Source organism: Clinocottus analis, unplaced genomic scaffold (genome assembly GCF_023055335.1).
Source record: "Clinocottus analis isolate CAN_PGR_092001 unplaced genomic scaffold, fCliAna1.0.p SCAF_9, whole genome shotgun sequence".
Taxonomy (NCBI): Eukaryota; Metazoa; Chordata; class Actinopteri; order Perciformes; family Cottidae; genus Clinocottus; species Clinocottus analis.
This window is the reverse complement of record NW_027176251.1, coordinates 2,984,505-2,998,005: the sequence shown is the minus strand read 5'-3', so window position 1 is coordinate 2,998,005 and position 13,501 is coordinate 2,984,505. Positions and strand designations below refer to the sequence as shown.

The following is a 13,501-nucleotide window of genomic DNA, read 5'->3' as shown; positions in this document are numbered from 1 at the left end:
AACCTGGAGATAGTTTTAGATGCCTCATGCATAATGAATGTAACTTGGATTGCATTTGGTTTCCTTGATTGTATATTATAAAGGTTTCATGCAGTACATTCTGTAAACAGTGAAGGCAGAATTTTGTCATGTGATGCTGTAAGGTTAGGAAACTGCACCATTGTAGCGGTAGAATAATTAGAAATTGACAAAAGACGACACAATATATGTACGGATTGCAAAACAACACTAGCATATGGATTAAATGAAAATTCGGGGGGAAACAGAATCATCAGATTGCATCAAAAAACACATGGCACAAACTGGGTGATCATGTAAAAGAAATACTGTACACAAGAAACTATTCCTTAAATATCAGAGACACAACATAAATAGTCCCATTGAATTGACCATAAAAAATATTTGAAATAAAAGCAATGCAAAACGGTTGAGGGTGAAAGCATTACGTTATATTAAACACTCACAGGAGATATCCCCCTGCATAGTCAGTACTTTTACTTTTACGATTGTTAATAAAACGTATATACTTGATTTCACTCACTAAATTTTTATCGCAGGACATTTGGTTGCAATCGTTGCTCCACCGCTGCGGATTTAAGTGGTACTGTCTCTTTAAGGTGCCAGGGGGTTCCACAACGTGACGTCAACACGTCGTACGCGTGGTGCGTGTCCAACTCTAGACCGGGAACAGGCTGCGCAGCGCACGTTTACTTGTAGGCAAACTTCAATCTGCTAGCGACACGTCCAAGGTTAGTAAATCACAGGCTCCTATGTTGTCTAGTAAAATTCCTTCACTCATAACTTTGGCTGGTAAGCGCGATGCTGTTATATCAATACATTTAATTCATTCATCCAACATTGTGTGCTAACGGTGCTAGCGAGTTGGCGCAAGCTAGCAAGTAGCTCTGACCGTTTGTGTTGCCATGTCGACGAGCTGTCGTTTGCACGCTTTTATACCAACTAAGCTAGCTAGTTTTATATCCAATGTTCTAGCGGTTTTAGTAACTTACTGGGTCACGTGTCTATATAACCCAGAAGAGGGACTGAAGCCGTGTAGGCTACAGCAGCTCGCTCTGTGACTTAGCCATCTAGCGTTAACTGTTAGCAAGGACACATGGCTAACTTAACTTAGTGCCAACGTTGCGTCACGCTGCTTTAAATAAAACTGCGTAATGCGCTTGTGCTGACTGTTAAAGCTATCTCTAGATATCTCCTGACGAAAAGTTGGTCTGTCATAGTCCGTGTGTGTCACTGGGAGTTGAGCTCGGTTAGTTATTGAGTGGACTTTCGTTGCACAAGCAAACGGAGGAAGCACACCTGTCCGTGGGGGTGAAAGGAGCTGGCACTGTGTCATTGAAGCGGCTTCCTGACAGCTGTTTAACCCCAAACACATCCTGGTTTTAATGTGAGGACCGAAATAAAGGACCGACTGTGTATGTGGGTCAACTGCGGTCGCCACTCGTTTGCTTGTGAGTTATGGAAATGCCAATAATGCTTCCCTTGGATATACGTGGTTTGCCTATTAGCTACTTGTTTTGACCGACCAACATTTGGAAGAAAAAAAAAGGTTATTTAATTTACAATGATTTGTGTATGTGTGTGTATATATATATATATATATATATATATATATATATATATATATATATATATATATATATATTATTATTATTATTATTATTATTATTATTATTATTATTATTATTATTATTTTTTTTTTTTTTTAAGAGAGAAAAGCTCAAACCAGCAAAAAGGACACTTTTTGCTCAACGCATGACTGAATCAAAACAAATGTTTAAAAAACAAAAAGCAGCATTTGTCTTTGTGATTCAGTTTCTTGTGATGAACACCATTTTCATCTCAGGCTTCAGTGACTTAAACCAGTATCTAATTATTGCACTGATCTCATCATGTGTTTTTCTCCAAAGTCCTCAAACGCATTGCCGTCATGCCTGCAAAAAAGTCTGCCACCAAGAAGAAGTCTGAGCCTGTTGTTGAAGATGATAACAACCCCATGAACGATTGCTGCCCATTTTGATTCAGTCGTGCAAAAAAAAAAACAAGAAAGTGAAAGGTTTATCGCTACACATTTGATTTAGTCATGAGCCCAAAACATTTTTTTTGCTCTGACTGAATCAAAATGTTTTTTCTTGATAGATTTAATTATTTTAGCTCTGATTGAACATTTTGTTTGTGCAGACATTTTATCACCAGGATATGGATTGCCTCTTTAAGTGACAGTTTATACCCATTGTATTTTTTGCTTTATAAGGCTTCAGATCAAAGGTGTAATTGTTGCTCAGCAGATCCATACACCTACATTTAATACGCTCTGCTGCGGCATTGTAATTGTGATTCAATTTCTTGTGATGAACACCATTTTCATCTCAGGGTTCAGTGACTTGAACTAATATAAAAGTATTGCGCCAATCTCATCTTGTGTGTTTCTTCCTAAGACCTTGAAAACGTTGCTGTCATGCCTGCTAAAAAAACTCCCGCCAAGAGGAAGTCTGAGACTGTTGCTGAAGATGATCAGAACCCCAAGAAAGTGAAAGGTAAATAGCTTACCTTTTTTAAACAATTTCTTTTTTATAAACTGTCAATAAAGGAAATCAGACTGTAGTAAGCCAGACAATGAGACTTAAATTAAATGCCATAAATGTCTAACTTGAAGAATCAAATCAAAGTTGTGTTAAGATAGTAATACATAACCAGTTTCTGAGAGGAAAGAATGTCACACACATATTTATTCTTCCATACGTGCCACAGTCAAGTTTGTCCTTGTAAGCCTAATAAGTTAAACAACTGATATGAAATGTTGTGTGTGTTTGCGTTTAACAGTTTTTCACAGGAGTCATGGCAAGGAGGCGGGTCAGGTTCTTGTTCTTGGCCAAGGGGATGTTGGACAGTTGGGCCTTGGCGAGACCACCATTGAAAGGAAAAAGCCAGCCCTTGTGTCCCTGCCAGAGAAAATGGTGCAAGTGGTTGCGGGAGGCATGCATACTGTGTGCGTCAGCGAGACTGGCCATGTAAGAAAGCAACTGTCTTCTTTCTATTGTTTGGGTAATTTGCTGGCCAGTGTTAACATTTTAAATAGTCTTGAGTTTACCCAGTTAAACTTTTTCTTTTTTAATTCTTTTTTTAGGTTTACACTTTTGGCTGTAATGACGAAGGTGCCCTTGGTCGGGACACAACTGAGGAGGGTTCTGAGATGGTTCCAGGAAAGGTGACATTGGAGGAGAAGGTGGTCCAGGTGTCGGCAGGGGACAGCCACACGGCTGCACTCGTAGAGGATGGAACGGTGTACATATGGGGCTCCTTCAGGGTTAGTCACTTGCTACTTTCAGCCACCTAGGTGTGTGTTTGTGTGTATGTTTGTTTGTGTGAGGGATTTCTCTACATCAACTAAGGACTTTTTATAACTTATTTGAATCCTCTCATCCCAAAAAAACGTGTTCGCATCAGTAGAAATGTGCAAAAACTAAACTAGGACTAAAAGACTAAAACTCCTGATTTTAATCAATCTCTAGATCCAGTCCTTTTACCTTGCACTGTGTATGAGCTGTTTTTCTTCACACAGATAATATCAGATTCATTATTACATTTTGAAATGTAAACTTTATTTGTTATTCGACTGAGCATTTAGGTCATCAGCCACTTTAAAAAAAAGTTAAACTAAGATGCTGCTGTAACAACTAATTATCTTTGTCAGATTTAGATTCACCACATGCTGTGCTATAAATATTCCACGATGAAAAGCAGCCAGATTAATTATGTTTACTACACGTCCTCTCATCAGTTCTCAACCTTTCAAACTTGTTTATCCCTAATCCTGTTCCATTAAGAGATGGTATTTCCATAGTCTAACCTTTCCCATGTTCATCTTTCAGATTTCTATGATCTGACCAAATCTCTGCTCGTCGTAGCATGTTTTTTAACGCTTCGAGACGAAAGCAGCTTCACATTCTCATTAAAGAGAAACGTAAAGACATTCAAACATACTTTATTGAGCCTTCGCCCTGCATTCTTTATTGTTTTCATCTCTCATTGCGTACTATTACTACTCTTGGGCTTTCATTATTAATACTCAACGGCACAGTGGAAATTACATTTCTATTACCTCTGCCTGCCTTCTGCCTTCCCACTTGGTCTTCGGCAGTGCTCAAATTAACACTCCTGTGTCTGCTTTAAAAACAATTGTTTTTATTGTGATTTAGATGTATATCGTGTGTGTGCGTATTGCATTTAATTTTATCTATGTATGTATTGTCAAAGCAGCTGTGCCACATTGTTTTGTACATATTTGTCGCCTACCTGTTCATCATTCATTCGTCATCTTTCCTACATCAGCTCACACTTTGATTTATCATTTCACTCACGCAGGTTTCATTATTTGTTTTTTAAATCCAAGGGAAATCAAGTACATTATCAAGTAAAACAATTAACTACCACAGCCACCAAATGTTTCTTGAAACACTTTTAGTTCAGCTTGATTGCCAGATAGATTGGGATTGCCCTTTTAGCTCAGTCGTAATAGACTAGTGATACTTGGCATCCAAGTTGTTAATGGAAGCCTCCAAGAGGCATTTTGGTCACCTTTTTAGATGAAACGATGTTCCCAGTTTTCATTATCTACAGCACTGCTACACTTTTCATAACCCCAAACCCGAGCATTGTGTATCTGTGGGTTAAACTATTAAAATACTGGACCATATGTTTCCCCCTCCCAGGATAACAATGGCGTTATAGGTCTTCTGGAGCCCATGGAGAAATGCACCAACCCAGTCAAAGTCCCCATGACGGAAACTGTTGTCAAAATTGCATCAGGTAAGAAGTCGTCCTCTTTTGTGCCGTGTGTTTATGTTTGTTTCAAGTTGATTTACTGCGCACGATGTTTCTGTCTAATTTTCGTGAATACCCTCACAGGTAACGACCACCTTGTTCTGGTCACACTGGATGGAAATCTGTACACGTCGGGTACTGCAGAGCAGGGGCAGCTGGGACGAGTGCCTGAGCATTTTTCGAACCGAGGAGGCAGGAAAGGCCTCAGTAAGTAACGCGAGCACGAAGCTTATGATGGTGCAAAAGTGTAGAAGTCATTTGACATCGTCATCTTTGTGATTACATTAAGGAGATTATTTTGGGCGTTCTCGCTGACTATGTCCTGTGATTTCAGGCCGGTTGCTGGTACCACAGATGGTAAATGTCAAAGGGAAAGTTCACTTCATAGATGCCTTCTGCGGGGCGTACCTCACCTTTGCCGTGTCGAGAGCGGGGCCTGTTTATGGATTTGGTCTCTCCAACTATCACCAGCTGGGTGAGTATGGCACATCATCAGTGTTTAGTCCTTTTCGACTACATTTGGTTTACAACTTTAACGTCAGTACTATCTGGGGTTGTTTTATGTATCCATGCACTTTTTATATACATTTTTAATTCAGGCACTAAAACCACCCAGATGTTTTTTGTCCCGGTAAAACTGGCATGCTTCAAAAACTCCACCATACACTGGGTGGATTTCTCTGGAGGACAACATCACTCGCTCTGCCTTGATGCTGAAGGTACGTTCAACTGTATTGTATTCAATAGAGTTATGCTTAACAGACTTTGTGGTCCCATAAGGACAGCACTCTGTTTTCAGCCAAGTCAGTTTTGGTAATTACTTTCTTTGTGTAATTCAACAATAAAACTTAGAGCAATAGATAAAACACGATATCAAGAATTACAGAAGCAATTAAAAACTTTGTTTGGTTGAAAAGCTGTTCCACAAGTAAGAGACACCTTTGACTCCGGTGGTTTAATCCAAAGTACTTTGACAGACAAACAAATGCATCTCTTTTCTCTCCATCCTTTAGGGCAGGTGTATAGCCTGGGCAGAGCAGAATACGGGCGTCTTGGTTTGGGCAAAGGAGCAGAAGAAAAAAGTGAGCCCACGCCAGTGACTGGGATGGAGCCAGTCAGCTGGTTGTCGTGTGGGGCGTCGGTCAGCTTTGCAGTCACCAGAGAAGGTGAGAGATGCAGCAGCAGATTGAATGATTCACCTCTGTGTTGGTTTTATGATGTTGTGTATTGCTTCCTCTTAGGTCCTCCTACCTGCACGTTAAATTGAGGTGTTTGACAGTGCTCTCCAAAATCCCCCCCATTGACTCGAGTGTTTTCTGAATGAGCACCTCTATGGTTAAGGTTAGGAAAAGGTAAAGATTATGTTGAGGTATTCAAACCAAATCAATGCACAAAGCTTGCTAGTATTAATGCTATTGTTACCAGTTGGCTCATGTTATGATTTACAATTGACGAGCGCCTCCCAGTCAGTAGCCTGCGTTTGCAATGAGCTGAAGCTCCTGTTGCGTTAACTATTGGGGGACAGGAGGGGGGGGTTGAGACTCAACAAATCAAATCATGTTACTGATCTTAAACCACTTACTCGGTCCTCTTCGTCCCCAACGGATAATGTGGCTGTAATGAGACGTGTCATCACGTCTTGTCCGTGGCGACATGCCGAGGCTCTCGACTTGAAGACGCACCAGTTAGCGGGGCCAGTTCTAGCTTTGTATCGGGGCCCTATGCAAAATTTTGTAAATTATTTTAAACAAACATCCAAATTATATATAATGAACCAAATATTAGTTTTCTTCAGTTTTGAATCAATAATAATAATTATGCCTTTTTTTTAACGGCGAAAAACCTTTTGATGTTTAACTTATGGTAATTTGCAAATCAAATTATTTAATGGTAACTAATGATAATGTAGAAAAACTAAGATTTTAAAGTGATGATCCAAGTTTATTTCAGGGTGGCTTAGGTTGCATTTCAGGATGGTGTAAAAAGTTAGTTGAGAGTCGTGCAAACGGAACAATTTCTTCTAGCCAATAGACGATAGAGATAAAAGGATGCTCATTCCACTAACTGTTGGCCGTGCGTCCTGCAGGATCGGTGTACTCCTGGGGCATGGGCACCAACTTGCAGCTCGGCACGGGAATGGAGGACGACGAGTGGAGCCCCGTCAAGATGACCGGCAAGCAGCTGGAGAACCGCGTAGTACTGAAGGCCTCCAGTGGAGGTCAGCACACAGTCCTTTTGGTCAAAGACAAGCAGGAGAGCTGATGTCCGTCAGAGACGGGAATGTTTTGATGATTTGAAGTGGGCCTTTTTTTTCATGACGCCTATAAATCTGCGTGAGGGGGTTGATGTGACTTTCTGCTCTGAGCCTGAGGGAGTGTGAGCCGCACGGGCCCTTTTTTTTATCAGCTCTCCTCTTCCTGGCGAGAGGGAATACGTTCATAGATCGTTAGAAATGAGAGACCTTTTTTTAAATCTCGTTTTTGATGTTCGCATTGCATTATTTTCATTACGTCATTAGTGTGTCTGAGATGGTTTAGATGATGTTTGTGACTGTCTGCATGTACGTAAAGGAAATGAGAGTGCAAGTCTTTTATTGTCTTCCCCGAACGACAGTCTTTTTAATGTTTATTTTTCTTAGCAATAATGCCACAAACCTTGGTTCAGGCAGGACACTTATACTCAATGAGTTTAATATGTGAGACTACTGTTCATTTTACCTAGGACATGCCATCGTTGCAATTGTTGTGACTATGTGGTAATGCGTCATGCTGTACCCTGCATTTTGTTGCTTGTCCTTCCTGAAAATAAAGTTCCAATTTTACATTTTTAAGCCGTTTCTTATCCAAGGCAGCAAATGTTGCAACTGTTTTAATAATCAGTTATATTTCATTTTCATTTGCTGGTTGAGAAAAGCTCTCCGATGTGAGCTTTTGTTGCTCACGTTTGTCTTTATGATAATAAATGTTTTGGTTTGGACGGTCTACAAACGCCACTTTTGGTTCAAGGATATTTTGATTTAACGGTTTAAATCATTTTGTCATCATACAAGGGAAAACTATGACTTCATCAATCAACTAAATGGTTGTCTTTTTTTAATTTAAATTTAAAAAAAAATCAGTTTATGTATAACCCAAAATTACAAATTTTCCTCAAGGGGCTTTACAATCTGCACACACACGACATCCTCTGTCCTCCCATCGGATCAGGAACACATGTACTGGAGTAGCGGCTGCCTCTGTGTGCGTTTTAATTTGTGCTTTGTACTTTTTAACGTAGCTGGCCATGTGTGCCTTAAAGGTGTTAAAGCTAACGAGTGTTTACCGTTATTGCTAACAAATACTAGTTTAGTATCGCATGAAGGGTTTGGTTGTCTGGTTCACATGGATGACTATTAATATATTGTAAAAACTCTGGCTAATCAATCAAGAACGTACTTAATTGTTAATTAGGAGGAAATGTCTCGGCTGAAGTGAATTAGAAATCCGCTTAATCGACAAACTTCAACAAAGGAATATAAAGATCCAACGTTACCGCCAAGCAGTAGATATAATTACGGCACCCGAGCTACTTTTTGTGTATGTATGCAAACAACACATTCCATAAACGGTCATGAATGTAAATCAGAAACTCTTGTGGATGCAAATGATGTTACAAGTACATGCATCAAAGCTGCATGCTTTTGTGTTTAATCTGGGATGAAATGCACGGGCTCTGTGCTCGTCTCATCTCGCTTTCATCTGAACCAAAAGGGCCCATGAAGGATAAAGGCTGTGAAAACCCCTCGTGGCAGAAAGCTTCTCAAAAAGCTTTGAAACGCTGAAGTATCTTTCATAAGCGGTTAATTGGTCGGAGTGAACCCGCGTCCCTTTGTTTTGCGTCACTGTTTGTCAGGAATACATTTGAAGGGCCGCTGCTCATCTGTGATGGTTGCACAGTGTCTGTGAGAGGCTTTTTTTTAAAAAAAAAACAACAGCGATTGTTTTTCCACCGTTTCAAAATGCTTCTGTTCTGCCACTCGAACGTTCGCCGTTCTTTTTCTCCGTTTTAAAAAAACAAACAAAGGATTTCTGGGTATTAAATTATTGCAGCTTTCTTCAAACGCACACGTTCTCGTATCTTGTGGTGACCGTGACTGGAAAATGGCGCCAATATACTATTTATGAAGATCTTTTTATAACCAGTTTTGGCAACTACTAACCCACTGACTGTCACTGATTTATTGATTTTAAATCTCACATTTTAAGCCAATGTAGTTGTTTTTAATCTATTTTCAGAAGCCTCCAGACCACGTTCCATCTCTTAAACCTTTGAAACTGCAGCTGTTGCATCTCTACCCTTTGGGACTTGCAGTCCTCCATAACTCTAAATCTGAATATCTTTCTTTACAGTGACCTTAAGAGCGGCTGCTAAAAGCCCGCGTCTCTGACATCTGTTGACGGCTCCCCACATGTGGAGCACTGAAAGTCTCACAATTCCCTTAATACCAGAACCCCTCTCATGTGTTTTCCAGCAGAAAGAGAAACATTCGTGCAGGAAATCCAGCAATGCCTCCATTATATGATTAATTCCTTTCCCTCATAGAAAGTGTAACGTGATTTTTCATAATGCGTGTGGCTTCTAATCTTCGTCTTGTTGAAGTCATCAGCGAGGCGTCTTAGGAACCTGCGCCGACACACTTTCTCCCTCGTAATGGAGCGAGCGCGGTAATCACCGCAGTTGGCTTTTTCCCACGTGAGGCTTCCACGAGCTTCTTTTTCTTCTGCAAACACTGTCTTTGTGTCTGCAGCCGGCCGCCGACGAAGCTGCTCGGTCCATTTATGAACACGAGCCTCGCGCTATTACAAATTAAAAAAAAAATCCTAATCTTACAATGCAACACATTTTTACATTATCATTTAGCTATTCGTCGGGGCCGGGATGCGGCAGCTCTTACGTCTCCCTGCGGCTTTTCCTGATGAACTCGTTATGTCAAATTGCAAAGTGCTGCTTCTGGAGTACGTCTCAATGAAGAAGTCCAGAGCGTGCTTATTGGACGGCTTTGCAGAGGCTTCGCTCAGCGCTGTGTTCATCCACTGGTCCTCCAACACGGATGCATTGGTAGAAAACATCCAAAAATACATGTCTTCATTAAGAAATATGAAGAAGGAGACTTAAATGTCATTGATTTTGATTGAATGAGCAGGACAATACAAATAAAGTGGCTTTAAAAGAGATACGATTAGTAAAGTAAATAAAAGATCAAAAATCAAATATAGATAAACAGTAAAACAGTCATAAACTAAAACAGTAAGTAGAATATTTAATATACAGACGGAATAAAAATAAAATGTGTGTAAAAGTACTTAAACGTCTTGGATGTTGCACCAGGTGAATGAATTAAAGTGTTCATAAAATCACCAGTTTTATGGCACGTTCACAAGCAAGTCCTGTTATACTGGAGGACGTCGCACAAACAGAATTGTACGCCTCCTTTCACGCCACAACAGACACTTTTCCTCCCAAAAGAAAAATCTTTCTTTAGTCTAGAAATAATGGATGAGAATATTTGGTTAGTTTGGAATCGGTTAGATGCCCATGGACACTTTTACCTTCATTTTGTAATCCCAGACCATTTTTAGATCGATATATTATTTCTTCTTCCTCAAGAGTTTGTTTGTGGCAGCAGCAAGCACATTACATAGAAAACACATATATTAAGTATTGAAATACTCAATATATACAGTGCAATAAAACAGCAGAGCAGAAATATGAATTTAAGAAATTAAAATAAAGGAAATGCAAGTACATACAGTGAACACGGTGCTGGGGTTATGGATGCAGTTGAGGGAGGTGACTCAAAGTCTTACAGCAATATAAAACACTTCGATATTGAGACATTTCTGCTGTTCAATAACTTGAATTGTTCAGTAGAAATGAACAAACGGAGGCTCGAGTGTTACGTCTGAGTGATGCTGCTCTGCTCCCTTTATTAGTATTTGTAAAATATGTAAAACAAGCCAATGAGTCACGTCAGTAGTCACACGTCCTTCTCTGTGTCTGATTATGGCACAGAGAAAGAAATCCTTCATTAGTCGTACCAGAATAACAGAAACAAAAGCCCCCGGCTGTTCCTGGCACATTAAGAGACGTATGAAGTACTACATGTATGAAGTACTTCACTGTTGCCATGGCATAATACTTGTTGTTTTGACGTTTAATAGGAGAACGGGAAAGAAATCTGCATTTCAGTGGGCGTGTGCTCCTGAAACCTCACCAGCATCTTTCTCTCTCTGAAGCTGCTGGTTCTCCAGAACACAAGTGTTTACTGGAGGTCTTTGTCCGGAGGGCCGAGGGGCCGAGGGGCCGAGGGGCCGAGGGCCCAGGGGCCTCGCGCGAGCCGGTGTGCTAATCGGATGCGTGGTTACACGTCCGCTACATCGACCTGTGACAACGGGTATCGAACCCTTTTAACGATGGACCACGCGTGACTCACTCCTTCAGTCTTTGATGGAGTTCTCCTGTCGTTTACATGCTGCCGTATTGATTCTGAGCTGATTACTCACTGTGTGTGTGTGTGTGTGTGTGTGTGTGTGTGTGTGTGTGTGAGTGAGAGTGTGAGTCACAAAAGGCTACCTGCATGTCTTTTATTTGTTTTTTTAATTGTTTTTTTTTGTTTCGTGATACCTTTACTATATGTTTTGCCTTATTTTTTTATTTATTTATTTCCTTTATTGTAATTTAAGTTGTAGGAGGATACAGCAAAATAAGCTTCTCATTGTACCAGTAACTTTCTTATATGTGCACATGACGTTTAAATATCTTGAATCTTGAACTTGAATCTTTCAGCGGTGTTTGACTGTTGTGCTCATCTTGTAAAAGCGTCAAATTTTTTTTTTTTTTACAACATTTTTGTAAAGGAGGACCCAGCAAAACAAGCTTTTCACTGTATAGAATAATATAATAATAATAACTGTTATCTGTGCATATGACAGTAAAATATCTTGAATCTTCAACATTTCATAATCATTGTATGTCTCATTTTATTTCTGTTTTTAGGTTTGTTTAAGTTTTTTTTAACATCGTGGCTCTTTTAACAATCATTTTTGATCAATGTGCAATGTCCCCTTATCAAATAAACCGCTATCATGTGTTTTGTTGCATGAACCGAATACCTCGAAACAGAATTTGACCTGTAAAGTCGCGTTAGTTCCTCTTTAATCTAGAATACCAAGCTTCAGATACGGTTGCACAGTATGCATTTAATGAAATATAATATGAGGTGTTCACACGGCCCCGTGACTCTCCGCTCGGCAGATGGCCCCCGGTGTGAATCCCTGCGTCGGTTCCTCCTCGTGAAACATCCAGTTCGACTGCGGCTGCTTTTAAAGCCTTTTGCACTTCTGGCATCTCGTAAACACTTCAGGCAACCAGGAGCTCTGATGATCTGAGTCGCAGCAGGAGTCGGGCACACGGAGCAGCGGGGCCAAATTGCCACATCCAGCCTCTCAGCGTAATGGTGGTCTGAAGGGCTTCTTCTTCTTCTTCTTCTTCTTCTTCTTCTTCTTCTTCTTCTTCTTCTTCTTCTTCTTCTTCTTCTTCTTCTTCTTCTTCTTCTTCTTCTTCTTCTTCTTCTTCTTCTTCCCTTCTTTAGAGTTTTGGGTTCAAATGCTTTTTGACAGCTTGTGTGAGAAGCCTCTGGAGGTGTTAAACTCATGAACGGCTGTAACGTTGAGGTATTTTTCCTCGCTTTCATCCGAGCTATAAACAAGATAATTGTGCTCCGGTAGGCCGGGCGACAAGTCTCTCACTCACAGAAGATCTTCTTTTCAGTCTCACGAAAACACAAAAACAAGCTGCTTGATGCTTTCAGCTTTTGACTCGGAAGCGTTTCACTCTGCCGGAGGCTTCAGGTGGATTCCCTCTCTGCTCTTGTGTCCCTGTGTTTGCTTTGAGTGCACGAGCAACCATTACTTAAGGTCAATAGATGAGAGCATCTAATCATGGGTGTGTTGCTCTGACACTCTCTCTCTGTGTGTGTGTGTGTGTAACTGCACACAAATTCAATGGCGCTCTCAGAGAAAACAAACACCAGCCTTCAGAGCGGTTTCTTTAGGGCCTCATAACGCCGGGTTTCAGACGCGACACTAAGTGTTATTGATCTGACTGCTCGCTTCCATAAAACGTAGATTTTCACATTTTTAAAAGAGGCCGATGTGCAAGTCGCCGAGTTAGGAGCCTCGCTTACGGTGTTCGACTAAATTATTCATTTTGTCGCGGGTTCATTCTTCCTGCAATGAAAGTGTAGGCAGAGCCGCGTGTGTTTCAGCGGGAACACGCTGCATGCGCCGCAGCACACGGGACATCTTCAACCTCCCATCTGGTTGGCGTCCCAGTGGGAGTTTTATGACGTCGCGGTCTGAATAGTCTTTTTTTTTTTTTCTGTTTCTATAGGAGCTTCTGAGATATTCCAAATGAATGTTCCCGATTTAAATCCTTCGGGGTGATGTCCTTCCACATCCACGGGCATCTAAAGAGATAATTGAGGGCGACTGATGCCTTTCTAACAAGGTTTCTATGTTTGATTATTTGACTTCAGCCCTTTTAATGTGTGCAGGAAATGAAATGAAAGGCCAGTGGGATGCAAACGAATGCAAAAACAGCACGAGGGGTTTCGCCGTTT

The 13,501-nt window shown here is 40.7% G+C and overlaps 1 protein-coding gene across 2 annotated transcripts; it reads left to right on the top strand.

The window, feature by feature from the left end:
• Positions 1 to 649: 649 nt before the first annotated feature.
• rcc1 (regulator of chromosome condensation 1) lies at positions 650 to 7,663 on the top strand. 2 transcript variants are annotated; one of them, XR_011077168.1, is made up of 11 exons: positions 650 to 749; positions 2,457 to 2,555; positions 2,842 to 3,029; positions 3,146 to 3,325; positions 4,731 to 4,827; positions 4,927 to 5,049; positions 5,177 to 5,317; positions 5,442 to 5,561; positions 5,856 to 6,008; positions 6,084 to 6,194; positions 6,929 to 7,054. XR_011077168.1 is itself a non-coding variant. In XM_068568940.1 (10 exons), exons 2-10 carry the CDS (start codon positions 2,477 to 2,479, stop codon positions 7,102 to 7,104), a joined length of 1,257 nt encoding a protein of 418 aa, XP_068425041.1. In that variant the 5' UTR covers positions 650 to 749; positions 2,457 to 2,476; the 3' UTR covers positions 7,105 to 7,663. The 2 variants fall into 2 exon arrangements, 1 of the variants encoding a protein (XP_068425041.1); XM_068568940.1 differs by lacking the exon at positions 6,084 to 6,194 and having other exon boundaries at positions 6,929 to 7,663.
• The last annotated feature ends 5,838 nt before the right edge of the window (positions 7,664 to 13,501 follow it).

What these genes read in the sequence shown, in the direction of transcription:
- rcc1 (XM_068568940.1), top strand. Translation starts at nt 2,477, where the DNA reads ATGCCTGCTAAAAAAACTCCCGCCAAGAGGAAGTCTGAGACTGTTGCT. An exon ending in AGGAGGCAGGAAAGGCCTCA is followed by an intron (nt 5,050 to 5,176) that starts GTAAGTAACGCG and finishes CTGTGATTTCAG; the next exon opens with GCCGGTTGCTGGTACCACAG. An exon ending in CTCCAACTATCACCAGCTGG is followed by an intron (nt 5,318 to 5,441) that starts GTGAGTATGGCA and finishes TTTTTAATTCAG; the next exon opens with GCACTAAAACCACCCAGATG.